Source organism: Carettochelys insculpta, chromosome 22 (assembly GCF_033958435.1).
Source record: "Carettochelys insculpta isolate YL-2023 chromosome 22, ASM3395843v1, whole genome shotgun sequence".
Taxonomy (NCBI): domain Eukaryota; kingdom Metazoa; phylum Chordata; order Testudines; family Carettochelyidae; genus Carettochelys; species Carettochelys insculpta.
In genome coordinates, this window is record NC_134158.1 from 2381562 (window position 1) to 2407438 (window position 25877).

Sequence of the window (25877 nt, forward strand, 5' to 3'; positions counted from 1 at the left end):
GATATGGACTCGGAGCTCAGTCTAGTGATCGCAAACATAAGATGAAACTCAAGAGAACGTGCAAGACATAGTTTAAGAAAAGAAGAGAAGTGGTGAGGCCAGGTGAGGAAGAAATAGGGAATGGATGCAGAGCAGTGCTCAAAGAGAAGATTAGGAATGCGGCCACAAAGGAAAACCTAGATAAGAGAGTGGAGGGGATAGCCACAGCAATCGAAGAGGCAATGGAGCAGACTGTTCTGGAAGAAGAGAAGAGATCAGTAAGAAGCGGATTATGCAGGAGATACTGAAGTTGGTCCAAGAGAAGAGAGCGCTGGAGATCAGAAGGGATGTTTCCGAGAGGGCGGAACAGCGATGTAGAATGAAATGCAACGAGGTAAGGAAAGTGGCCAGAAAGGATAAGGCGAAATGGTTAGAGGAGCAGGGTGAAGATATAGAGAGGTATTATGGCGAATGTAAGACCAGGGATGTGTACAAAATCATTAGGAATATTAACAGGAAGTGGCAGCCGAAGCAGATGGCGACCAAAGACGAGAACAAAATGCTGCTCATCAACAAGGAGAAAATTGTGCAGCGATGGATAAGATATTGCACTGATCTGTACAAAGCACAGTTGGATTAGAGTGTCTCAGAGAGACAGATCGAAGTACTGAAAGAGGTATGTCCATTGAGCATCCAGAGAGAGACCGTTATTTTGAAGGAGGAAGTAGAAAGGGCAGTGAAACAAGTAAAGAACAACAAGAGCCTGGAAATGATAAGATCATGGGACAGATGATTAAATATGACAGAGAAAGTATGATTCAGGAAATACACTGACTATGTCATTTAGCATGGAAAGAAGGGAAGGTACCGAGGGAATGAACAAAATCCCTGCTAGTGACAATACACAAGAAAGGAAATGCATTGGAGTGCAAGAACTACAGAACGATTGCCCTAATGAGTCATCTAGGCCAGGCGCTGATGAAGATACTGATGGAGAGAGTGAGATCGGAGATAAAAGAACATTTAGTGGACAAGCAAGCGGGGTTTGGGAAAGACAGAAGTATCATACAGCAGATATTGGCACTACGATTGATGGCGGAGAAAACTCGACGAAAGAACAAGACCATCTACACTAGCTTTATCGATTTGCAGAAGGCATTTGACAGTATAGATCAGAAAATTACTTGAATGGTGTTGGAGTCATACGGAGTGGGTAGCAGAACGATACGGTTGTTGAAGGTTATCAATGACAATCGGAAGCAGCAGTGAGAATGTGTGGAGAGTTGGGAAGTTGGTTTAAAATGGGTAGAGGCAGGAGACAAGGAGATCCGATATCGCCCATATCTTCATCATGCATCTACAGACCAATGGATAAGATCAAGGAAGAGGTAGAAGGGATATCTGTGCATGGGATAAGAGTTAACAACTTGAGGTTCGCAGATGATCTCTTTATTACTGAGGAAGATGAAGAGAAGCTAGTGAAAACAATAAAACGAACATCGATAAAACAAACAATGGTGTTTTGAGATAAGGAAATAGGAAGGAAGATCAGTGTTGATGGTATTGAACGAGAGAATGTAGAGTTCACGTATCTGGGGAGCAACATAGTATATGACCTAGACTGTAAGAAGGAAACAACAAGTAGAATAGCGAAAGCAAGAGCGAGTTTGAAGTCGATGGATCAGATCTGCAAAAGCAAAGCGATTAGCTTAGGAACGAAGCTGAAAACGTGTGTATATTCAGCAACATGGTGTGCAGGTGGGAGGTGTGGGTGATAACAAAAGATTTGAAGACAAGGGTATTGGCGTTGGAGGGGAGCTGTTATACAAAGCTCCTGAGAATAGGATGGATGCAGAAGGTCACCACTGAGGAATTATAAAGAAAGATACAGATGAAAGAGAACCTGCTGCAGAAGGTTGTAGAACGGAAGCTACAACTATTTGGGCATATTTGCAGAATGAACGATGAACGAAAACTCAAGACCCTGGCGTTGGGCATAAGGGAGGGTTGGAATAGGAGCGGCAGACCCCACAGAGAATGGGTAGATGACATAGTAGATTGGTGTGGACCTACTCTACGGAAACTAAGCCACTCCGCACAGGCCAGGGAAAGATGGAAGGAAAGAGTGAGGGAGGCATCGGACACCAACGGGCGCTGAGGCCAGGACTGTTGATGATATCGTAAAAGCGGAGCTGCCTGTCCGTCCATCCGTCTCACTGAATGTGCTGGAATAGTCTAAAATGGGACGGCAACCCCCAGCACATATCTGGGACCTCAGCCCCGCCCCTCCTTCCCCCTCACGCAGCACAGAAGGGGGCTGGAGGGTCGGGATGGCATCAGAGTCCCCCCGGGAACCCCCTTCTGCAGTGCGAATCTGGGGCCAGAGCCCCCATCGCAGAGCCCTACAGAACTTGCTGCAGGTTGGTTTCTCTCCCCATCCCCCAAGGGCTGGGGGGTGGTGCGGGGGTCCTGGCCAGGAGGGAAGGTGCAGGAGCAAGCTGGGGGTGGGTGCTTGGGGTCGGGGTGGTAGGGAGGGTGCAGCTGTGACGGGGGGTTCTGGAGCAGGCTGGAGGTGAGGCGTGGGTGGGAGCAAGGGTGCAGGAACAAGCTGAGGGTGGGGGTCTGGGCAGGAGCAGGCTGAGTGGAGGTGGGGGAACTTATCTCCCTGCAGTGTCGTCACTGCCCCTGTCCCTGGCCAGTGGCGGCCCCCCTGACCACGGCTGACAGCAACTCTGCTCTCCTGGCCACTAGGGCTCCCAGCCCAGTGCCACCAGCAGCTCCGCTCCCAGCCTGCGGGGCTGCCTGCCAGACTGGGTGAGACCACGGAAGTAGCCGAACCAGGGAATCCGGGATGAGAGGCATTCAACCGGTATTAAAATCCCAGACGTATTTAGGTATTTAAAAAACCCAACCGGCCGGAGATTGAAAGACCGAGCCGGGAAAGTACTGCTCCTTAATTCATTAGAAACAACCAGTTCTACCCGCCCAAATGAGAAATTTGGGTGTAGCCGCCGCAAAGGGGCAGGTCCTGCTAGTATTAATAACAAGACTGAGAGCCTCCTGTCCTATTCACCATCGTACTTCCTGAGCCAGGTCCGGTAGTTTCACATCAAGTCTTGTGATACTTGCTGGTTTCCTGAATACCCACGTTCCCAGGGGCTATCGTGTTGACACAAGAATCTCCCCCTTTCAAAAAAGTTTTTGAAATAATTGCTTTAAAATGAGAACAACAAGAACTCCCGTGGCACCTTACAGACGCACAGAGATTTTGGAGCAGGAGCTTTCGTGGGCAAAACCCGCTTCGTCAGATGCACGAGTCTGTGCCCACGAAAGCTCATGCTCCAAGATCTCCGTTCGTCTATAAGGAGCCACAGGACTTCTTGCTGTTCTCGAAGGTACAGACTAACACAGCTACCCCAGTGATACTTGCTTTAAAATGTGACTCAGGCAGGCTTAGAAAGCGGAAGAATCTCATATCCTACCAACAGAACTGGAATTTCCATTTCACGCGAAATTCTGCAGTTTCAGACTTTCTTTTCACTCCAGATCAGAGTGAATTTTTAACTGAAATCGCTTACAAAACTATTTTTTAAACACGGTTGCACTCGGTTAAAAGGTTTCATCTGACGGAATCCCAATGTTTTCTTCTGAGCTGGACTTCAAAAAACTTTATAGTGAAAAACTGCACATTGAAAAATGGAAGCGTTCCATCCCACTCACGTTGTTCAGTCAGGAAAAAACCCAACGCAGCGTTTTGACAGCGTTAAAACGGGACGTTTGGCTGCAAGGCGGATGCCAGCGATGGGCTGACGCTCAGTCTGTGCTGGAGCAGTGCAAGGCACAGTCAAGTCAAACAAATGGGGATGGATTAGGCTGCATCTGTCCTGTCACAGGCATCCACCCTTCAGACTCTGATGTGTTAATGACCAGAGGGGTCGTCTTGTCCTTGGTGTAGGAGGGGAAGATTTCCTCCATGAAGGAGGCCACGAGAGTGCAGAGATGGGCCAAGGTATCGGGGTTGTAAAAGGCCATCTTCCCTCTGGTGCAGTCCAGGTAGACCCCCACCCTGTGAAGCTTCTCGCGGCTGTACACGCAAGCCCAGTGATCTGCATGGTCAAGAAGCCATTGTCAGGCTTCCCAAAGGACGACACTGCTGAGGATACAAAAGCGGGTGTGGTGGGGGGGTTGTGTGGGTTCTGGAGTGTGTGGACAGAGAATCTGGAGGTGCTGTAGGAAGTGGTGGGGGGCAGTGTCGCTCCCAGACACAGCGCCGTTGCTGCTGGCACAGACCCAGGACACAGCACCTTCTGTCGGTACGGTCCTCTGGGACCCAGAGACCGGGTGGGTGGGATCCAGAAGCTGTGAGGAGATGAGGAACCCCCTGAGAAGCAGAGTGGATGAGGCCCTTTCTGAGCTGCGGCGTCTGGAACGGAGCACAGAGGAGGTAAAAAGAGGCAATGCCTGGGGAAACCTGGATGCGCGTTGCCCTATGGAACAGGGAGGGTGCCCTGCATTGGTAGAGAAAGGTTAAAACAGATAGGGGAAAGAGCTGTCCTGGGGAACCAATCAGGGGGAAGGACTGTGGCAGCCAATCAGAACCAAGGAGGGCAGTATAAAAGAGATGGCTGGCCAGGGTGAGCACACTCTTGCTTGGGTGCCGGAGGGAGAGAATTCAGATGCTGGCTGGAGCTGGGTACCACAGACCGAGCAGGGCTGGGGAAAGGCGGGCTGAACCAGGGGAGCTCTGGCCAGGCAAACCCCAGGCTCCAGGGCCTGAGATGTCCAACCCCTTGCCAGCGATGAGCAGCCGTTTCAGACTTCAGATGGCCCCCAAGGTAAGGGGCTAAATGAAGTCCGGCAGAGGGTCACTGAGGCAAGGTGGGTACGGGAGTTTTGGGATCCCCAGCAGGGGAGGACTCCAGAGTTTGGGGCACTGCAGGAGGGCAGAACCCTGAGAGAAGGGCTCCGTGGTCACGGAGGGGTGCGGGTCCCGCTACAAGGCGGAGAACACACCGCTAGGAAACAGCAGGTGAGAGGCTGGCCAGAGGGGGGTTCTGCGGAGGCTGGATGAGCTAATTCCCATGTGACAGCAGGAGGCGCTATGGGGGTGGGTTGTGCAGGTTGTCCCCTACCTTCACCTCTCCCAGGTACTCCCGCAAGTGTCCCAGTCACAGACAAGGCCTTGGATTACAGCAGGCTGCGTGTCTCCTGGGCCAATTCCATGTCTCACCGGGTCGAGCACCTGCCGCTCTTCCGTTCTGGAGCCGCCACCAGCCGTGAGCACAGGGTAGCCACACCGCCTGCTCCGCACGGTGCTGGTACATCGGCGACCAAAGAGGACCAAGAGAAAAAGGCTTTTCGACACTGGGAAAGGGAAAAGCTCTAATTTAAGGACAGGGCAAAGTGCTAGTCGGTTAGCTCAGCTAACGTCCCGGATTCCTCCTGATTCCGGCCCCATGTTGAAAGAATAAACCAGTCTGGTGCAGGGTTTATGGGTTTTATTAAAAAGAACTCATCAGCAAATCTTAAGACGAGCAGGTGCCTGAGACGGGATGTCGCAGTGCACTGTGGGACACTCGGCTCGTGGCGGCGCCTGAACTCTCCCGCCGGCGTCGTCTTTCTCGGGGCCACGTTAGTGACAAGCAGCAAACCCTCCAGGCACTGCTCCCCCGCAATACGCACCCAGCCGGATTGGGGGAAGGCTTCCATAGATGGGCAGTGCCAATTTATTAACTGCGTCATCAATGGAAGTGCATATACACCAGCTGTTGAAACAACAAGAAGTCCTGTGGCGCCTTATAGGCTAACAGATTTACTGGATCATAAGGTTTTGTGGGATAACAAGCAGGTCTTTGCCCATGAAAGGTGCCACAGGACCTCCTGTTTGTGGATACAGACTAAGGCAGCTACCCCTCTGATGCTTGATATTGGCTGTTGTAAATCTGGGCAGACTTCCCACACCTAAAGCAAACTCACTGGTGGAGGTAAATGAGATTATTGACTACAGAAGTAGCCTACAGGTTACAGCCAAAAAGTCAGTTATCGAGAGAAGTAAAATCCAGGCCGGTGGCCCAAGCTCTCAGCACTCTTGGACAAGGCGCTAGCAAGATGCAGCAGTCTCTCTCACCCCCTGGAGTCTGCGGTTTGTAGTCTGCAGCCTGCACCCTTGAAACAAGAGAGGCCATTTGTCCATGGAGTGCTCAGGCTGCTTCTCGGGGTTCCTGGTGCTTGCAGCACAGGTGAGTGCAGGAGAAAGGCCAGCCAGGGGGCCAGTTCAGAGATGACAGTACTAGGAACCAGAAATTCAGTAAAGACATATTCTTTGCTTATCCACCATCACAGTGTTAATTAGAGCGCAATGAAAAGTTGAATTCAAAAAATGTTTTAAGGAAATCTGGCCAGTTTGCAAAAAAGTTTAAAAAAATGGATTTTTTGAGATTTGTGCATTATAACAACATTTTCAACTGAATTTTTAAAGGGGGGGTGTGTGTGCTATCATGTATTGTTTATTGGATTCTGTTATACTCTAAATAGTTCCTTACACTAAATGAATCATTAACATCCGGAATTCTTCCTCTTCGCAAATTTTGAGCCCTCAGTTTAGTCATGTGGTAGGATTTTCAAAACTGAAAATATTAATTTTGGCAAAGTCCAAGTTTCAGCAAGAATAATTCACTCATGGAAAATTAAAAAAAAAAAATGAAAAATTGGTCCATTTCAGAAAAACAACAAAAGATTTCCAGCACGGGCTGGTGTTCATGTACTAATTAGCATAAATGCTCATCCAATGAGCAATCTTTCCTGCCAGACCAATGGCACCGGAGCTGTGTGCATGCCAAGGAAAGAGGGAGTGATACCTTTGGTATCCACACACTGCACATCTCGACCATGCCGCCGGTAGGTCACATGCGCCTTGAGCCAGAAGCAGCTGCTTCTGGGAGCAACTAGCCCTCTAACATGGAAAAGCCAAGCAGCTCCAAGACACGTCTGCCAGGTTCACCTGGCCCTTGCTGGGCCCCAGCGAAGGGTGCGATCCCCCAGGTCTTATCTCAGAATGATTGGCGAGTATACCCAGAAGAAAGGGCGGAGCTGCTCAGTGAAAGAGAAGGTGAAAGTGTAGATCGGGGCCTCCATACCAGGAATATAGAAGGACACCAGGCCCCGCTCACAGTCCAGACACACCCCGATCCTCCCAGGGCTGGCAGTCAGAGGCAGGAGGGTCTCTGGAGAGGTACGAGCCCGGTAATGGCTCCCACACTGATCCACTACCCAGATCTTTTCCTCAGGAGAAAAGTTGATCCAGCCCTTCCTCCTGACAGACTCTTCGGCCACCCCCACAGCCCAGGTCCTCCCACCGCCGACTTCCACTTCCCAGTAGTGCTGCCCGGAGGCGAACGCAGCTGAGCCCAGCACGCAGGTTTCACAGTCGAATCTCTCGGGGTTGTCAGGCACGTCCTGGCGCAGGCCCGCCCATTTCACCGACCGTTGCTCCTTGGAGACCATGAGGCTGGGATGAGCCGTGTTTGGATCCAGAATCACGTGTGCTGCAGAGAGGGGCAGTGTCAGGGCTGTTTTCAAACCCCCTTTGGCCCCCCACCAGATCTGACCTGGCTGGGAAACTCTGATTTTCCGCCTCTACCTTCTGGGACCTGCCTCTCTGAGCTCCCCTGCGGCTCTTCTCCCAGGCACTAGGGGAGAAGGTTCCCCTGAAACAGCCAGAGACAGCGCAAGCTCCTTTGGGCCTGGCTGTGGACTCTGCAGAGGCCCCAGCGAGGCGCAAGCGGAGGTGTTACACACATGGGCATCATTTCAAAGCATTAGAAGGATTCAGAAGTCGCCCTCCCCCAAACCTGTGCTGGGGGCTGGCTCCCACGTCCCCACAGCTGAGACTGTGTTAGGTGCCCTTTATTTTATTCTAGCACCCCCAGGGTCCTACCTGACTCCGATGTGGTAGGTTTGGTCTGGGGCCGAGGTAGTTTGTCAGGGCAGAGCCTGGCTCTTTTTTACACGCTTGCTCCCATATCTGAACTGCACCAGCCCAAGGGCTATGGATGGGCACCTGTAAAGATCCGGATGGATCTCACCGCAGCTCAGAAAGCCTTCAGACAATTGCCTGGGGCCAGTGAAGGTAATTTGCCCAGCTTTCCTGGCACCCTTCTGGCTCACGAAGCCAACTAACACCATCGCCTGAGAACTCGCCATACGCGTCCAGTAAAAGCCCTACTCTGCGCCACACTCGACCGTCATTAGCTAATTCTGCGCCCGAGGCAAGAATATAAAATTGCGCCTCACATATTCATCGCAGCCGTTTCCTGGAGAAAGGGACAATGCACAAACAACAACAACGCGCTGCCTAGATTACAGCAGGGGCCTAAGGGTGCCTGGCGCTGGGGAAGCTGAGGGAGAATGAGTTAGGGCAGGAGCCTGGGGGTGCCTGGCGCTGGGGGAGGGGAGGGGATTGGGTTAGAGCAGGGGCCTGGGGGTGCCTCTAACCCAATCCCCTCCCCTCCCCTCCTCTCCTGCAGAGCCAGGCACCCCCAGCCCCCCACTCTAACCACAACCCCCTCCCCTAGGACCAGGCACCCCCAGGCCACTTTTCTAACCCAGCCCCCTCCCCACCTCCAGAGCCCTGTACCCCCAGCCCTCTCGCCTAGAGCCAGGCACGCCCAGCCCTCTCTCCTCCGCCAGAGCCAGGCACCCTCAGTCCACTCCCTGATTCAGCAGGGCCGCTGCCGAGGCAGTTGGGCCCAGGTCCCCAACACAGGCCCCAGGCACCACACCGGGGAAATGGCAGTGACAGGAGCCCCCTCCTCTGCTGCCGTCGCATGTGCTGGCCCCCCCTCGTGGTGGGGCGCCCCACGGCACAGCTCGAGCCAGGGCTACACGAGGCCTTAACGTCAGTTCTAGATATGCACGTCCAGCGGCGGCAATGCAGGAATCGACCTATCTACGATCGACTCACCTGGCCGTCCGCACTGAAAACGCCCGGCGGCCTCGCGAGGCCGAGGCGCCCAGGTCGACTGGCGACCCCAGCTCGCTCGTGCAGTGTGTCCCCGCTGGGCGTGGGGAACTGAAGCCCCGGAGACCCACCTGACTGGCTGGGGGCAGGACTCAGCCAGCCGCCTGTACCCCACCACCACCGACCCCTACTGCCTGTTGCAGCCCCTGCGAGGGGGCTACACGCAGGCTGGCACGTGTAAGAAACGTGCCTCTCTCTCACTCCCAGCGAGCACTCGTTTCACGTGCGGAACCGGGGGCAAATTGGCCAGGCCCCCCTTTCCCTTGGGCGGGCGGCAGAGCTGCGGGCGGGGTCTGATATTAACACACCAGCTTCACTCACCTGCATGTTTGCTGACTTTACTCCAGCCTGAAATCAAACACACCAAGAACGTGAGAACGGCCTCAACGGTCCCGCCAACCCAGGGCGCTGTCTTCCCACAGAGGCCAGTCCCAGGTGCCCCGAGGCAGCGAACCGCTCAGGGAACCGTTGAGTGATCAGCTCCCTGTCATCCGGGTCCTGCTTCCGACAAACGGAGGGGAGGGACACCATTCCTACCCAGCCTGGCTTACGGCCACTGCGGGACCTGGGGCACCTGATTGCCTAACAGCTGGTTTGGAGCTGCCGTGGGCAAAGGCCGGCTTCGTCAGACCCCTCTGGGGAAGTGGGTCTTTGCCCACAAAAGCTCTGCTAGTCTGTGAGGCGTCCCAGGACTTTTTGTTGTTTTGGAAGACACAGGCTAACTCGGCCGCCTCTCTGACACTTGTCACCAACGGACTTATCACGGGTGAACGTATCGAGCTCTTTTCGGAACCCTGTTAAAGCCCTGGTCTTCCCAACAGCCTCTGGCCAGGAGTCCCACAGGCCGACCCTGCGCTGCGGGAAGAAGCACCTCCCTTGGCTGGCTTCATACCTGCTGGCCATTCATTTCATGTGGGGTCCCCGAGTTCTGAACTCCTCCTTGTTCACTTCCTCCACACCACTCGTGGTTCGACAGACCTCCACCAGATCCCCCCTCGGTCTCCTCTTTTCTAAGTCTTTTTAGCCTCTCCCCACACGGCCCCGTTCCAAACCCCTCATCGTTTCTGTTGCTCCTTTCTGAACTTCTTGCAATGCACCCAGTGTCTCTCGTGTGGGGTCAAGTGACCACCTCTGCATGCAGGATTCGCGCTGCGGGCGTACCCTGGAGTTACACAGAGATAGTAAAACATTCGGCCTTATTCTCTACCCTTTCTAAACGATTCCCCAGACCTGAGCGCTCCCCGGAGCACGCGCTGTCTCAGCACGACACAGAGGCATGGGGGTGAGGTAAAGGGGCCCAGGCCCACTGACAGAGGGGGCAGTGGACATAAGGGGGCCTGGGGTTGCCACTGCTGTCACCCTGCTGGGCCCAGCGCCTTTCCAAGAGCACTGCTGTAGCAGGGGTAGGACTGCAGGAGGCCTGGAGCTGGGATCCCAGCAGCTGCAGGGCAGGAGGGGCTGGAGGCTGTAACCCGGTGGGTGAGTGGGGAGGGGAGAGCCAGGCTGGGAAGCGAAGGAAGAAGCCGAGCTGTGGGGCAGAGCTGGGCGCAGGCCTGCGGGGGGTGGGAGGAGTAACTTGGCTGGGAATACAAAGAGGGGTGGTGGGGAGCACAGGTGGGCAGGGACAGCTGGGAGAGAGGTCCGAGTGAGCGGGAGCACAGGACTCTGCGGGGGTAACAGTGCTGGGGGTGTGCGGAGGACAGAAAGGGGAAGGGTCTGAAATGGGCAATAGAGCAGGGCTGATGGGGCAGGGGCAGAGAGGGAAAGGAGGGTGGGGCCGCTGATTGAGGGGCGGCGCTGGGGGTTTCGGCTGTGTCGGAGGGAGGGGGACGGGGCCCAATGACTGTGCTGCCCTGGGGCGGGAAGTCCTGTGAGCGGGGCCCGAATGGGACACAGGACACTTACCAGATTCAGCCAGGGCTCTCCCTGCAAGCAAAGAGACAGGTCTGCAGTGAGCTCCGCAGCAGCGCCTGGCTTAGGGAACGCGCCTGCAGAGGAGCCACCGCTCTCCCCGTCACATCCCCCCGACGCTGGCCTCACTGGGGGGGTGGTGCTCACGCGCCCACAGGGCAGGCAGGCAGCATGGCTAGGGGCTAGGCCCGGAGGGCTGGAAATCAGGGTTTAATGCGCTAGCCCTAGGCCTGGCTGCTGGATCTCAGCCCGTGGGCCCAGCGACGTCAGCTGGCTGCTTCTCGCTGCATTTGCACCTCGCGGAGTCATTGAGTGTTCAGAGACCCCGGGACTCTGCTGAGCCCCCTTCCAGGATGCAGGATTCCACCTCTCCCCCTTCAGCTTTGGGAACAGAAGGGCGCATTGTCCCAGGGCGACGTGGAACGCGGAAACGCCCGCGTGTGGGGATTTCAACGGAGGAGCTCAAATCAGGCTTCTGATGGAAAGTGAGCAGCAACGTTCTCTGGGGAGCGATTACCCTGCGCCGCGACTAGCCAGAGCTCCCCATCCCTTTGAGTCCCAGAGCCTCTCCTGGCGGAGGATGCAGACACAGATCTCATCTCTGTCTGCCAACAGACACCGAGAGAAAATCGGTCAACACCCCGCCGGGAGCCCAGCCCTTTACCTCTCTCGTTCTCCAGCTCGGAGCGCAGAATCTCTGGGGGAGAAGAGGGAGAAAGAGGAGAGGTGTCAAGCTCTTGAATTAATGGGGTTATTCCCATTATTTTAGGGAGCTTATGTAGTCAAAATGTAGTGTTTTAGTGTTGCATGAGAATCAACAGAATCTACCTTCTTTATTGTAAAGTCTCGCTCATCAGTTCTCTGCGCTTCTGTTTTACCCTGCCAGTTCCCCTTCCCAATCCGCAGGAAGGAAGGGCCTGGGCCGTGTTAGATAAGCTGAGGGGAGCTTACTCCAGTGTTAAGGCAGGAAAAGACTGTAACTGACTTTGGTCATGTCATTTATCTTCGGACATGGTTTTATTACACAGTGTTTGCTCTAAGGTCTGTGGCTTCCTGACTGCATTGCAAACTAAGGTGTAGAAGATTCTTTTGTAATTTCTTTAGTGGCTATCTAACCCTTTCTAAAATAAGATCCTTCCTGAAATACTCTGTAAAGGGTTTGCTGTGAGTGAAGGACATGGACAGAGTTAAGGAGATGCGTGAAAGGCATCACGAATGCCCAGATGCTCAAGAAGAAATGAGAAGCCTGGAGACAAGAAGAGAACATCCATCGTGCCCGAGGCTGCAGGAGTGGGCAGAACTGGCCACCCTGAAGAGAGGCCGACACACCGGGAGGTGAAGCGACCAACAAGAGGTAGCCTGGCTGTGAGATCAAAAGACGACTGCGGAAAACTCTGAGATTGATACCGCTTCAGGCTTAGCAATTGCAGCACCACTTTGCGAAACTCACAGACTCAAATGGTAACAGAGAGGAAGCCGTGCTAGTCTATACACTATCAAAACAAAAAGCAGTCAAGTAGCACTTTAAAGACTAGCAAAATAGTTTATTAGGTGAGCTTTCGTGGGACAGGTCTGGCTATGGTCTGAAGAAGTGGGTCTGTCCCACGGAAGCTCACCTAATAAACTATTTTGCTAGTCTTTAAAGTGCTACTTGACTGCTTTTTGTTTTGAGACTCAAATGGGAATTTAACAGTATAAAGAGGGGTGTTTTTGCATGGAACTTGGGGTTCAGCCTTGCCGAGCCTCCAACCAGCTCCCCACTTGTGTCCAATCTAAATGGCCATTAGATTGACCTGAGTACAACAGACCGGTAATTAAAAGACCATCTGTGGTGTGTGCGAGCGTTGCTGTTCATGCTGTATTTTCAGTAGATGTGGTATATGGCCTTTCCCCCTCAAAAAGATCCCATGTGATTCTTATAGCACCTGTCCCAGGAACTTACCTCTCTCTTTCTCCAGTTCAGATCTCAGATTGCCTAAGGACAGAAGAGGTTGAAAGAGGTCTGAGTCACGCTCTCTGATTTAAAGTGAGTCTCCCCCAAAGAGATACCAAAAAATCATTGCTCCACAGAGTCAGTACATAGAATCCTAGGGCTCGAAGGGACCTCAGGAGGTCATTGAGCCCAGCCCCCTGCCTAAATCAGGATCAACCTCACTAAGTCCATCCCAGCCAGGACCTTGTCAAGCCGGGACTTAAAAACCTCTAGGGATGGAGATTTCACTACGTCTCTAGGCAACGCATTCCAGTGCTTCACCACCCTCTTGGTGAAGTAGTTTTTCCTGACATCCAACCAACACCTCCCCCCTCTTCCACAGCCATTTGTGCAACACAAACTTGCGCTAAGGTTTCAGAGGCGTATTTAAAGAGTGGTGTTCCAGTAAAAGGGAGGGCCAGAGCTGACAAGGTCCATTCAGCAAGGTGGAAATGGAACTGGACCATTTCCACCTTGCTGAATAGACCTTCTCAGCTTTGACCCTCCCTTTTACTGGGACTCCACTCTTTAAATACCCCTCTGAAATGCGCCCCCCCCACTCATGCACCTGATGGAGCGGGTCTTTCCCCATGAAAGCTCATGCTCCAAAATATCTGTTAGTCTGTAAGGTGCCACAAGACTTCTTGTTGTTCTCGAAGCTGCAGGCTAACATGGTTCCCTCTCCGATACATACTTGTGGTGCCGTCTATTATGATCTTTATGGGCTTGTCTCAGGCCAGGGAACAAATGCTATGAGGGTCTTTCTGCCTGTCAAGGGAGTTTGGGTGTTGAGGGCCTTGACAGAAGGTTATACAAATGTGTGTGCTGGCCCACTCCCTAAGGCAAGGCACATGTGCCTTAGGTAATGTGTTACAAAGGTGCCTAACACAGCATCCCAGCAGCCAAAGCCAGTTTCTGACTAAAGGCCTGATGTGTCAGGATTAAGTGGTCTAAGCTGCTGAACCTCTGTAAGGTGAGGAAGGCTTTGGCCTCTACCGCATTTAGACAGGCCCCTATGAATTCCAAATGTTCCCCTGGAGCTCGTGTGGATTCTTGGACGTCTATTTTCAGAGCTGGTTGGGGGAATAGGTCCACAGTCTTTCGTGTGGAGCCCAAAGCATCACCGACGGCACGTGCGTCGAGCAGGCAATCAGCGAGACACAGGAATGTTTGCGAAGGAGCACGCCAAACACAGAGAGGGCACTTGAGATCACGCTGCGTACAGACAGTGGGAACACACCATTCCCAACACGCTCTTGACCCCGAGAACCCTTCTGTGGGATGGGTGGGTCACTATTTGGAAGTCAGCACCTTGTAGGTTGAGAACCAGACCCCGTGGTCCAGAGATGAAATTACTGGTGCCAAAGCGTCCATCTGAAAACGCTGTACCTTTACAAATCTGATGAGCGATGGCAGATCCAGAAGGTGTCATTGAAAGTGTTATTTCAGTATCTCAAAGTACTTGGCGTTGAAGTTCTTCCCCCGGTGGTTAATGGTGCTGGTTCCATAGCACCTCGGTTCAGAAGACAGCGCATTTCCCAACATGAAAAGCTACTTGTGAGAAGGGTCCCTGAAGTGTGACAGGCAGGAGGGGTATAGAGGAGAGAGGTAAGGACTTTAAAGTCAAACGTAGCTACGCAATTCCACCTCAGGCTAAAGTATTACTGGAATTGACTTGTCTACGATCAACTTTCCTCACTGTCCTCACCAAGGGAAGTCGATGGGAGAAACTCTCCTGTCAATCTTTTTTACTCCTTGCGACACAGAGAAGCACAGCGGTCAACTGTCGATCCTGGTAGTTCGATTTCATGTGTTCCCCGCTAAGTGTGTGAAACAGAACCCTGGAAGACTGACCCTGACCGGGTTGATCTACCAAGTAATGAAGACATACCATAAATAAAATGGATCGACTATCCTGCAGAGATGATTTTGCTCCCAGTTCTGATGAACAAGAGTAAGACGGTCACCAAAGTAGTGGTTATGTTTGGGATTGTGCAGCAAATTAAAATGGGACCCATGCAGCACATCAAAACTGGTGCATAGATGACGATGTCTGTAATACGGATGAGTGTGTGGCAGGTTTTCATTTTATACTCCTTGGCCACGTCTACATGAGTGGCCTTTCCCAGAACAACCTGCGGCGTGTCTACACACCAAACGTGCCTTGTTGACAAAACCTGGCATGGCTGCCGGCAGTGTTATACCCCTCCCCGTTCAGGTATCATGGCTCTCTCCACCACGTTCTGTGGACAAAACAGCTGTGTAGACGCTCCAGGGCCCTTTTTTGACCAACAGGGGTGCTGGTTAACTGGGCAGCCCTGTTTGCAGAGCTTCCAGTCAGCCATTCCATGCTGAGAGAGGGCTGGGCAGTCTGGCTGCTGTCTGTCGACAGAGTGGACTGCTCTTTTGATCTGCTTTTGTGTGTAGATGCGATTTGTCAACAGAGGTCCTGCCAGGAAATCCCTCTCAACAGTGACCTCTGTCGACGGAGGCTTCCCACATAGATGTGGCCATTGTGTTTTCCGCTGGTGTTCATAAAGCCTCAGTGGAGTAGAAAGCAGATTGGGCTGGAGTCTCTGTGCAATCTGTGGTTTTACGATATCAACTATTTTTTGCGCAGGTGCATAAATTCTCAGTGATGCGAAGTGGTTGCTAGAGTTTTTGGATCTGTGGAGGGAGTCATCCATTTTCTCTGCAAACGATTTGGATCCTGCAAAGGGAAGGTCCTTCACAGAAGACTGGACTTCCCGTGGAATGCCAGAAAGGTGAAATCAGGAAGCCATTTTCCACTGTTGTTGAGATGAAGCAGACAGTGGTGTCCTTGGCAGGAAGCTGACACGCAGTAATGACCACCTGAAACAGTTTGCTTTCATCAGCGAGGAGGTGGTCAATGTAGGCATTTACTTTAGAACAATTCATGAAGTTCTGTTTTGCCAGTAGAGCTAAACAACTGGAAATCTTCAATTGCAGGGTCACCAAGGAATATGATTTTCATCCAAATAAATCAAGCTGTTCCAAGTTCTTGCCACAGGGTATTGATTCAGCATAGTACTCTCTGACACGTTCATTTACAGTACCAGTGGCAAGGGAGTTTGGGAATGGGTGTGAAAATCAAGCCAGTCTTTAGCAGGGACATTTTTATCTGCTTTCTTGCATGTGGAGGGTGTAAGCCACAGTCTGCTGGGTCCATAATGCCTTAAGAGGGAGAGCTGATGAAGTTTGCAGGATGTCACGCAATTTGTTTCAACACCTTGCCATCTTCCAGTGGAACTGGTAGGGAATATGCCACCCTCTTGAGGAAGTCTTGAAATGGTTTGAAGCCATTTGCCAAAGCTGGTAGGGGAGGCCTAGCAGCTTCATCAGGAGAGGATGAAGAGATGCGAGTCGCTGGAGAAATCCCTTTGTCCGATCTCACTGCCTGCTCTTGAAAGTTCTCCTCCTGTGGGTCAGGTGGAATAGACAGAGACTGCCTTCTACCATCCCAACGGGCAACATTAGGAGCCCTCAGGATTGGTGTCTGTAGCCTACCCCTGGGTCCCAGCATGGAGACTGAGGTACTGCGGAGTGGGTGCGCCCAAGGGTGCCCATATCAGGCGCCTGGGTCACGTCTCTCATGGTGGAAAGCAGGTTCTGGAGAGGTTTCTGGGTGAGTCACTCCCTGGTAGTGGGACAGAGAACCTTCCACGCAGATTGAGGAGAACTCCTCCTCCTCATTTTCCCTTGACAGACATGGACTTGTCCATTGGTAATGCATCAACGTCTGGTCACTGAGATGTGGACAGTACCAGGAACAGGTCGGAGCGGAACACAAGCAACTCAGGGGTCTCTGAAACCAGCAAGTCTTTAGGAAAACAACATTTCTGTGATTCCAGATACCAGACACTCCTGTGGTACCACAGAGGAAAACTGAGTGGAAATGGCTGAAGCAGAAGCAACTGACAGTAGCAGGAGTCTTCTGCACTCTGAGAAACGGCCAGCAGTGTTGGCCTGCTCTTCTGCAGAGCTGATGTCCTTGGCGTGGGGGTCCTAGAGCACCCGACTGGAGATGAGTTAGAAGAGCTGGTTTTCTCTCTGCCTGCCCAATCCCTCAATGATACCGAACTCCCGTTGTCTGAGACCCCTGGGTTACTGGTACCTGAGGAGCCTGTCGCCTCCTGGGTACACTTGTAGAAGAGTTTGTACCAAGGTGTTTGACCTTGGTGGAGATCATTGCTGTGTGGCAGATCCTCTAGCCACAGGGCTCATGGCCCCCTTCTGAGAGGAATAAACAAATGTCCTCTTAAAAGCCGTCGCAGACCGTTGAGCCGAGGGAGCAGCTCATGTGTCCAATTCAGGGACTGTTGTATAGGACTGGCAGGGGAGAGGAGAGGTTGCTCTCCATGAAGTTTCCGTCGCCGGTAGTCATAGCTTTAGGCCAAGGTTCCTCGCTCTAGACTTAAAGTTCAGGCAAAAAGTATATTTTTAAGGCAAACGTGAGTCCCCAAGACAGCGAATGCCGTGGGAACGTGCATCATGGATGACGATCAGAGGAGCAGCCGAGTTTGTGTGTACCGTGGACGAGAAGCGCTCCTCAGCAGGGGAGGCACCACCGGAAGCTGGAAAAGCAAGGCGCACCCCGGATACAGGTTTCACTTCCCCGAAGGGAAGAGACAAGACAGAACGAAGGGCAGGGAGCTCTGTAGGGGTTCTTTTCTTTTATTCTTCTTTCTTCTGGAGAAAAGGCAACCAAAGGGGAGTATTGACAGTAACTGAGTGAAACTCCTTGAACAAATGCTAATAACTCACAGCAGAAACAACACTCAGTTCTGTAGCGCCTTAAGACTGGTGAATTTATTAGGTCATGAGCGTTAATAAATTCATAATTCATAAGTTTACTTACCAGGTAAATGTGTTAGTCTTTACGGCGCGACAGGGACGGCTTATTGCTTGTGAAGCTACAGACTTGCACAGCTCCCCCTCAGAGCCTCAAAGCGGAAATGTGTTAGTCTTTAAGGCGCGACAGGACGGCTTATTGCTTGTGAAGCTACAGACTTGCACAGCTCCCCTCAGAGCCTCAAAGCGGAAATGTGTTAGTCTTTAAGGCGCGACAGGACGGCTTATTGCTTGTGAAGCTACAGACTTGCACAGCTCCCCCTCAGAGCCTCAAAGCGGAAATGTGTTAGTCTTTAAGGCGCGACAGGACGGCTTGTTGCTTGTGAAGCTACAGACTTGCACAGCTCCCCCTCAGAGCCTCAAAGCGGAAATGTGTTAGTCTTTAAGGCGCGACAGGACGGCTTGTTGCTTGTGAAGCTACAGACTTGCACAGCTCCCCCTCAGAGCCTCAAAGCGGAAATGTGTTAGTCTTTAAGGCGCGACAGGGACGGCTTGTTGCTTGTGAAGCTACAGACTTGCACAGCTCCCCCTCAGAGCCTCAAAGCGGAAATGTGTTAGGCTTTAAAGAGCGACAGGACGGCTTGTTGCTTGTGAAGCTACAGACTTGCACAGCTCCCCCTCAGAGCCTCAAAGCGGAAATGTGTTAGTCTTTAAGGCGCGACAGGACGGCTTGTTGCTTGTGAAGCTACAGACTTGCACAGCTCCCCCTCAGAGCCTCAAAGCGGAAATGTGTTAGTCTTTAAGGCGCGACAGGGACGGCTTGTTGCTTGTGAAGCTACAGACTTGCACAGCTCCCCCTCAGAGCCTCAAAGCGGAAATGTGTTAGGCTTTAAGGCGCGACAGGACGGCTTGTTGCTTGTGAAGCTACAGACTTGCACAGCTCCCCCTCAGAGCCTCAAAGCGGAAATGTGTTAGTCTTTAAGGCGCGACAGGACGGCTTGTTGCTTGTGAAGCTACAGACTCGCACAGCTCCCCCTCAGAGCCTCAAAGCGGAAATGTGTTAGTCTTTAAGGCGCGACAGGACGGCTTGTTGCTTGTGAAGCTACAGACTCGCACAGCTCCCCCTCAGAGCCTCAAAGCGGAAATGTGTTAGTCTTTAAGGCGCGACAGGACGGCTTATTGCATGTGAAGCTACAGACTTGCACAGCTCCCCCTCAGAGCCTCAAAGCGGAAATGTGTTAGTCTTTAAGGCGCGACAGGACGGCTTGTTGCTTGTGAAGCTACAGACTTGCACAGCTCCCCTCAGAGCCTCAAAGCGGAAATGTGTTAGTCTTTAAGGCGCGACAGGACGGCTTGTTGCTTGTGAAGCTACAGACTTGCAAAGCTCCCCTCAGAGCCTCAAAGCGGAAATGTGTTAGGCTTTAAGGCGCGACAGGACGGCTTGTTGCTTGTGAAGCTACAGACTTGCACAGCTCCCCCTCAGAGCCTCAAAGCGGAAATGTGTTAGTCTTTAAGGCGCGACAGGACGGCTTGTTGCTTGTGAAGCTACAGACTTGCACAGCTCCCCCTCAGAGCCTCAGAGCGGAAATGTGTTAGGCTTTAAGGCGCGACAGGGACGGCTTGTTGCTTGTGAAGCTACAGACTTGCACAGCTCCCCCTCAGAGCCTCAAAGCGGAAATGTGTTAGGCTTTAAGGCGCGACAGGACGGCTTGTTGCTTGTGAAGCTACAGACTTGCACAGCTCCCCTCAGAGCCTCAAAGCGGAAATGTGTTAGGCTTTAAGGCGCGACAGGGACGGCTTGTTGCTTGTGAAGCTACAGACTTGCACAGCTCCCCCTCAGAGCCTCAAAGCGGAAATGTGTTAGGCTTTAAGGCGCGACAGGACGGCTTGTTGCTTGTGAAGCTACAGACTTGCACAGCTCCCCCTCAGAGCCTCAAAGCGGAAATGTGTTAGTCTTTAAGGCGCGACAGGGACGGCTTGTTGCTTGTGAAGCTACAGACTCGCACAGCTCCCCCTCAGAGCCTCAAAGCGGAAATGTGTTAGTCTTTAAGGCGCGACAGGACGGCTTGTTACTTGTGAAGCTACAGACTCGCACAGCTCCCCTCAGAGCCTCAAAGCGGAAATGTGTTAGTCTTTAAGGCGCGACAGGACGGCTTGTTGCTTGTGAAGCTACAGACTCGCACAGCTCCCCCTCATAGCCTCAAAGCGGAAATGTGTTAGTCTTTAAGGCGCGACAGGGACGGCTTGTTGCTTGTGAAGCTACAGACTTGCACAGCTCCCCCTCAGAGCCTCAAAGCGGAAATGTGTTAGTCTTTAAGGCGCGACAGGGACGGCTTGTTACTTGTGAAGCTACAGACTCGCACAGCTCCCCCTCAGAGCCTCAAAGCGGAAATGTGTTAGTCTTTAAGGCGCGACAGGACGGCTTGTTGCTTGTGAGGCTACAGACTTGCACAGCTCCCCCTCAGAGCCTCAAAGCGGAAATGTGTTGGTCTTTAAGGCGCGACAGGGCGGCTTGTTACTTGTGAAGCTACAGACTTGCACAGCTCCCCTCAGAGCCCCAGAGCGGAAATGTGTTAGTCTTTAAGGCGCGACAGGACGGCTTGTTGCTTGTGAAGCTACAGACTCGCACAGCTCCCCTCAGAGCCTCAAAGCGGAAATGTGTTAGTCTTTAAGGCGCGACAGGACGGCTTGTTGCTTGTGAAGCTACAGACTTGCACAGCTCCCCTCAGAGCCTCAAAGCGGAAATGTGTTAGTCTTTAAGGCGCGACAGGACGGCTTGTTGCTTGTGAAGCTACAGACTTGCACAGCTCCCCTCAGAGCCTCAAAGCGGAAATGTGTTAGGCTTTAAGGCGCGACAGGACGGCTTGTTGCTTGTGAAGCTACAGACTTGCACAGCTCCCCTCAGAGCCTCAAAGCGGAAATGTGTTAGTCTTTAAGGCGCGACAGGACGGCTTGTTGCTTGTGAAGCTACAGACTTGCACAGCTCCCCCTCAGAGCCTCAGAGCGGAAATGTGTTAGGCTTTAAGGCGCGACAGGGACGGCTTGTTGCTTGTGAAGCTACAGACTTGCACAGCTCCCCCTCAGAGCCTCAAAGCGGAAATGTGTTAGGCTTTAAGGCGCGACAGGACGGCTTGTTGCTTGTGAAGCTACAGACTTGCACAGCTCCCCTCAGAGCCTCAAAGCGGAAATGTGTTAGGCTTTAAGGCGCGACAGGGACGGCTTGTTGCTTGTGAAGCTACAGACTTGCACAGCTCCCCCTCAGAGCCTCAAAGCGGAAATGTGTTAGGCTTTAAGGCGCGACAGGACGGCTTGTTGCTTGTGAAGCTACAGACTTGCACAGCTCCCCCTCAGAGCCTCAAAGCGGAAATGTGTTAGTCTTTAAGGCGCGACAGGACGGCTTGTTGCTTGTGAAGCTACAGACTTGCACAGCTCCCCCTCAGAGCCTCAAAGCGGAAATGTGTTAGTCTTTAAGGCGCGACAGGACGGCTTGTTGCTTGTGAAGCTACAGACTTGCACAGCTCCCCCTCAGAGCCTCAAAGCGGAAATGTGTTAGTCTTTAAGGCGCGACAGGGACGGCTTGTTGCTTGTGAAGCTACAGACTCGCACAGCTCCCCCTCAGAGCCTCAAAGCGGAAATGTGTTAGTCTTTAAGGCGCGACAGGACGGCTTGTTACTTGTGAAGCTACAGACTCGCACAGCTCCCCTCAGAGCCTCAAAGCGGAAATGTGTTAGTCTTTAAGGCGCGACAGGACGGCTTGTTGCTTGTGAAGCTACAGACTTGCACAGCTCCCCCTCAGAGCCTCAAAGCGGAAATGTGTTAGTCTTTAAGGCGCGACAGGGACGGCTTGTTGCTTGTGAAGCTACAGACTCGCACAGCTCCCCCTCAGAGCCTCAAAGCGGAAATGTGTTAGTCTTTAAGGCGCGACAGGACGGCTTGTTACTTGTGAAGCTACAGACTCGCACAGCTCCCCTCAGAGCCTCAAAGCGGAAATGTGTTAGTCTTTAAGGCGCGACAGGACGGCTTGTTGCTTGTGAAGCTACAGACTCGCACAGCTCCCCCTCAGAGCCTCAAAGCGGAAATGTGTTAGTCTTTAAGGCGCGACAGGGACGGCTTGTTACTTGTGAAGCTACAGACTTGCACAGCTCCCCTCAGAGCCTCAAAGCGGAAATGTGTTAGTCTTTAAGGCGCGACAGGACGGCTTGTTACTTGTGAAGCTACAGACTTGCACAGCTCCCCTCAGAGCCTCAAAGCGGAAATGTGTTAGTCTTTAAGGCGCGACAGGACGGCTTGTTGCTTGTGAAGCTACAGACTCGCACAGCTCCCCTCAGAGCCTCAAAGCGGAAATGTGTTAGTCTTTAAGGCGCGACAGGACGGCTTGTTGCTTGTGAAGCTACAGACTTGCACAGCTCCCCCTCAGAGCCTCAAAGCGGAAATGTGTTAGTCTTTAAGGCGCGACAGGGCGGCTTGTTACTTGTGAAGCTACAGACTTGCACAGCTCCCCTCAGAGCCCCAGAGCGGAAATGTGTTAGTCTTTAAGGCGCGACAGGACGGCTTGTTGCTTGTGAAGCTACAGACTTGCACAGCTCCCCTCAGAGCCTCAAAGCGGAAATGTGTTAGTCTTTAAGGCGCGACAGGACGGCTTGTTGCTTGTGAAGCTACAGACTTGCACAGCTCCCCTCAGAGCCTCAAAGCGGAAATGTGTTAGTCTTTAAGGCGCGACAGGACGGCTTGTTGCTTGTGAAGCTACAGACTTGCACAGCTCCCCCTCAGAGCCTCAGAGCGGAAATGTGTTAGGCTTTAAGGCGCGACAGGGACGGCTTGTTGCTTGTGAAGCTACAGACTTGCACAGCTCCCCCTCAGAGCCTCAAAGCGGAAATGTGTTAGGCTTTAAGGCGCGACAGGGACGGCTTGTTGCTTGTGAAGCTACAGACTTGCACAGCTCCCCCTCAGAGCCTCAAAGCGGAAATGTGTTAGGCTTTAAGGCGCGACAGGACGGCTTGTTGCTTGTGAAGCTACAGACTTGCACAGCTCCCCCTCAGAGCCTAAAAGCGGAAATGTGTTAGTCTTTAAGGCGCGACAGGACGGCTTGTTGCTTGTGAAGCTACAGACTTGCACAGCTCCCCCTCAGAGCCTCAAAGCGGAAATGTGTTAGTCTTTAAGGCGCGACAGGACGGCTTGTTGCTTGTGAAGCTACAGACTTGCACAGCTCCCCCCAGAGCCTCAAAGCGGAAATGTGTTAGTCTTTAAGGCGCGACAGGGACGGCTTGTTGCTTGTGAAGCTACAGACTCGCACAGCTCCCCCTCAGAGCCTCAAAGCGGAAATGTGTTAGTCTTTAAGGCGCGACAGGACGGCTTGTTACTTGTGAAGCTACAGACTCGCACAGCTCCCCTCAGAGCCTCAAAGCGGAAATGTGTTAGTCTTTAAGGCGCGACAGGACGGCTTGTTGCTTGTGAAGCTACAGACTCGCACAGCTCCCCCTCAGAGCCTCAAAGCGGAAATGTGTTAGTCTTTAAGGCGCGACAGGGACGGCTTGTTACTTGTGAAGCTACAGACTCGCACAGCTCCCCCTCAGAGCCTCAAAGCGGAAATGTGTTAGTCTTTAAGGCGCGACAGGACGGCTTGTTGCTTGTGAAGCTACAGACTTGCACAGCTCCCCCTCAGAGCCTCAAAGCGGAAATGTGTTAGTCTTTAAGGCGCGACAGGACGGCTTGTTACTTGTGAAGCTACAGACTCGCACAGCTCCCCTCAGAGCCTCAAAGCGGAAATGTGTTAGTCTTTAAGGCGCGACAGGACGGCTTGTTGCTTGTGAAGCTACAGACTTGCACAGCTCCCCCTCAGAGCCTCAAAGCGGAAATGTGTTAGTCTTTAAGGCGCGACAGGACGGCTTGTTGCTTGTGAAGCTACAGACTTGCACAGCTCCCCCTCAGAGCCTCAAAGCGGAAATGTGTTAGTCTTTAAGGCGCGACAGGGCGGCTTGTTACTTGTGAAGCTACAGACTTGCACAGCTCCCCTCAGAGCCCCAGAGCGGAAATGTGTTAGTCTTTAAGGCGCGACAGGACGGCTTGTTGCTTGTGAAGCTACAGACTCGCACAGCTCCCCCTCAGAGCCTCAAAGCGGAAATGTGTTAGTCTTTAAGGCGCGACAGGGACGGCTTGTTGCTTGTGAAGCTACAGACTCGCACAGCTCCCCTCAGAGCCTCAAAGCGGAAATGTGTTAGTCTTTAAGGCGCGACAGGACGGCTTGTTACTTGTGAAGCTACAGACTCGCACAGCTCCCCTCAGAGCCTCAAAGCGGAAATGTGTTAGTCTTTAAGGCGCGACAGGACGGCTTCTTGCTTGTGAAGCTACAGACTTGCACAGCTCCCCCTCAGAGCCTCAAAGCGGAAATGTGTTAGTCTTTAAGGCGCGACAGGACGGCTTGTTACTTGTGAAGCTACAGACTTGCACAGCTCCCCTCAGAGCCTCAAAGCGGAAATGTGTTAGTCTTTAAGGTGCGACAGGACGGCTTGTTACTTGTGAAGCTACAGACTTGCACAGCTCCCCTCAGAGCCTCAGAGCGGAAATGTGTTAGTCTTTAAGGCGCGACAGGACGGCTTGTTGCTTGTGAAGCTACAGACTTGCACAGCTCCCCTCAGAGCCTCAGAGCGGAAATGTGTTAGTCTTTAAGGCGCGACAGGACGGCTTGTTACTTGTGAAGCTACAGACTTGCACAGCTCCCCCTCAGAGCCTCAAAGCGGAAATGTGTTAGTCTTTAAGGCGCGACAGGACGGCTTGTTACTTGTGAAGCTACAGACTTGCACAGCTCCCCTCAGAGCCTCAGAGCGGAAATGTGTTAGGCTTTAAGGCGCGACAGGACGGCTTGTTGCTTGTGAAGCTACAGACTTGCACAGCTCCCCTCAGAGCCTCAAAGCGGAAATGTGTTAGGCTTTAAGGCGCGACAGGACGGCTTGTTACTTGTGAAGCTACAGACTTGCACAGCTCCCCCTCAGAGCCTCAAAGCGGAAATGTGTTAGTCTTTAAGGCGCGACAGGACGGCTTGTTGCTTGTGAAGCTACAGACTTGCACAGCTCCCCCTCAGAGCCTCAAAGTGGAAATGTGTTAGTCTTTAAGGCGCGACAGGGACGGCTTGTTACTTGTGAAGCTACAGACTTGCACAGCTCCCCCTCAGAGCCTCAAAGCGGAAATGTGTTAGTCTTTAAGGCGCGACAGGACGGCTTGTTGCTTGTGAAGCTACAGACTTGCACAGCTCCCCTCAGAGCCTCAGAGCGGAAATGTGTTAGGCTTTAAGGCGCGACAGGACGGCTTGTTACTTGTGAAGCTACAGACTTGCACAGCTCCCCTCAGAGCCCCAGAGCGGAAATGTGTTAGGCTTTAAGGCGCGACAGGACGGCTTGTTACTTGTGAAGCTACAGACTTGCACAGCTCCCCCTCAGAGCCTCAAAGCGGAAATGTGTTAGTCTTTAAGGCGCGACAGGACGGCTTGTTGCTTGTGAAGCTACAGACTCGCACAGCTCCCCCTCAGAGCCTCAAAGCGGAAATGTGTTAGTCTTTAAGGCGCGACAGGGACGGCTTGTTACTTGTGAAGCTACAGACTTGCACAGCTCCCCCTCAGAGCCTCAAAGCGGAAATGTGTTAGTCTTTAAGGCGCGACAGGGCGGCTTGTTACTTGTGAAGCTACAGACTTGCACAGCTCCCCTCAGAGCCTCAAAGCGGAAATGTGTTAGTCTTTAAGGCGCGACAGGACGGCTTGTTGCTTGTGAGGCTACAGACTTGCACAGCTCCCCCTGAGAGCCTCAAAGCGGAAATGTGTTAGTCTTTAAGGCGCGACAGGACGGCTTGTTACTTGTGAAGCTACAGACTCGCACAGCTCCCCTCAGAGCCTCAAAGCGGAAATGTGTTAGTCTTTAAGGCGCGACAGGACGGCTTGTTGCTTGTGAAGCTACAGACTTGCACAGCTCCCCCTCAGAGCCTCAAAGCGGAAATGTGTTAGTCTTTAAGGCGCGACAGGACGGCTTGTTGCTTGTGAAGCTACAGACTTGCACAGCTCCCCCTCAGAGCCTCAAAGCGGAAATGTGTTAGTCTTTAAGGCGCGACAGGGCGGCTTGTTACTTGTGAAGCTACAGACTTGCACAGCTCCCCTCAGAGCCTCAAAGCGGAAATGTGTTAGTCTTTAAGGCGCGACAG

The 25877-nt window shown here is 52.7% G+C and overlaps 1 protein-coding gene across 3 annotated transcripts in view; it reads right to left on the reverse strand.

The window, feature by feature from the left end:
* Positions 1-5462: 5462 nt before the first annotated feature.
* Positions 5463-25877, reverse strand: part of LOC142024846 (butyrophilin subfamily 2 member A1-like) — a 38007-nt gene continuing 17592 nt past the window's right edge. For all 3 annotated transcript variants that reach the window (XM_075017123.1, XM_075017122.1, XM_075017121.1), the window contains 5 exons: positions 12852-12884; positions 11574-11606; positions 10904-10924; positions 9320-9346; positions 5463-7523 (listed from right to left, as the gene is read on the reverse strand). In XM_075017123.1, coding sequence (XP_074873224.1) covers positions 7024-7523; positions 9320-9346; positions 10904-10924; positions 11574-11606; positions 12852-12884 — 614 coding nt within the window. In that variant the 3' untranslated portion in view covers positions 5463-7023. The remainder of the gene's footprint in view (positions 7524-9319; positions 9347-10903; positions 10925-11573; positions 11607-12851; positions 12885-25877) is intronic.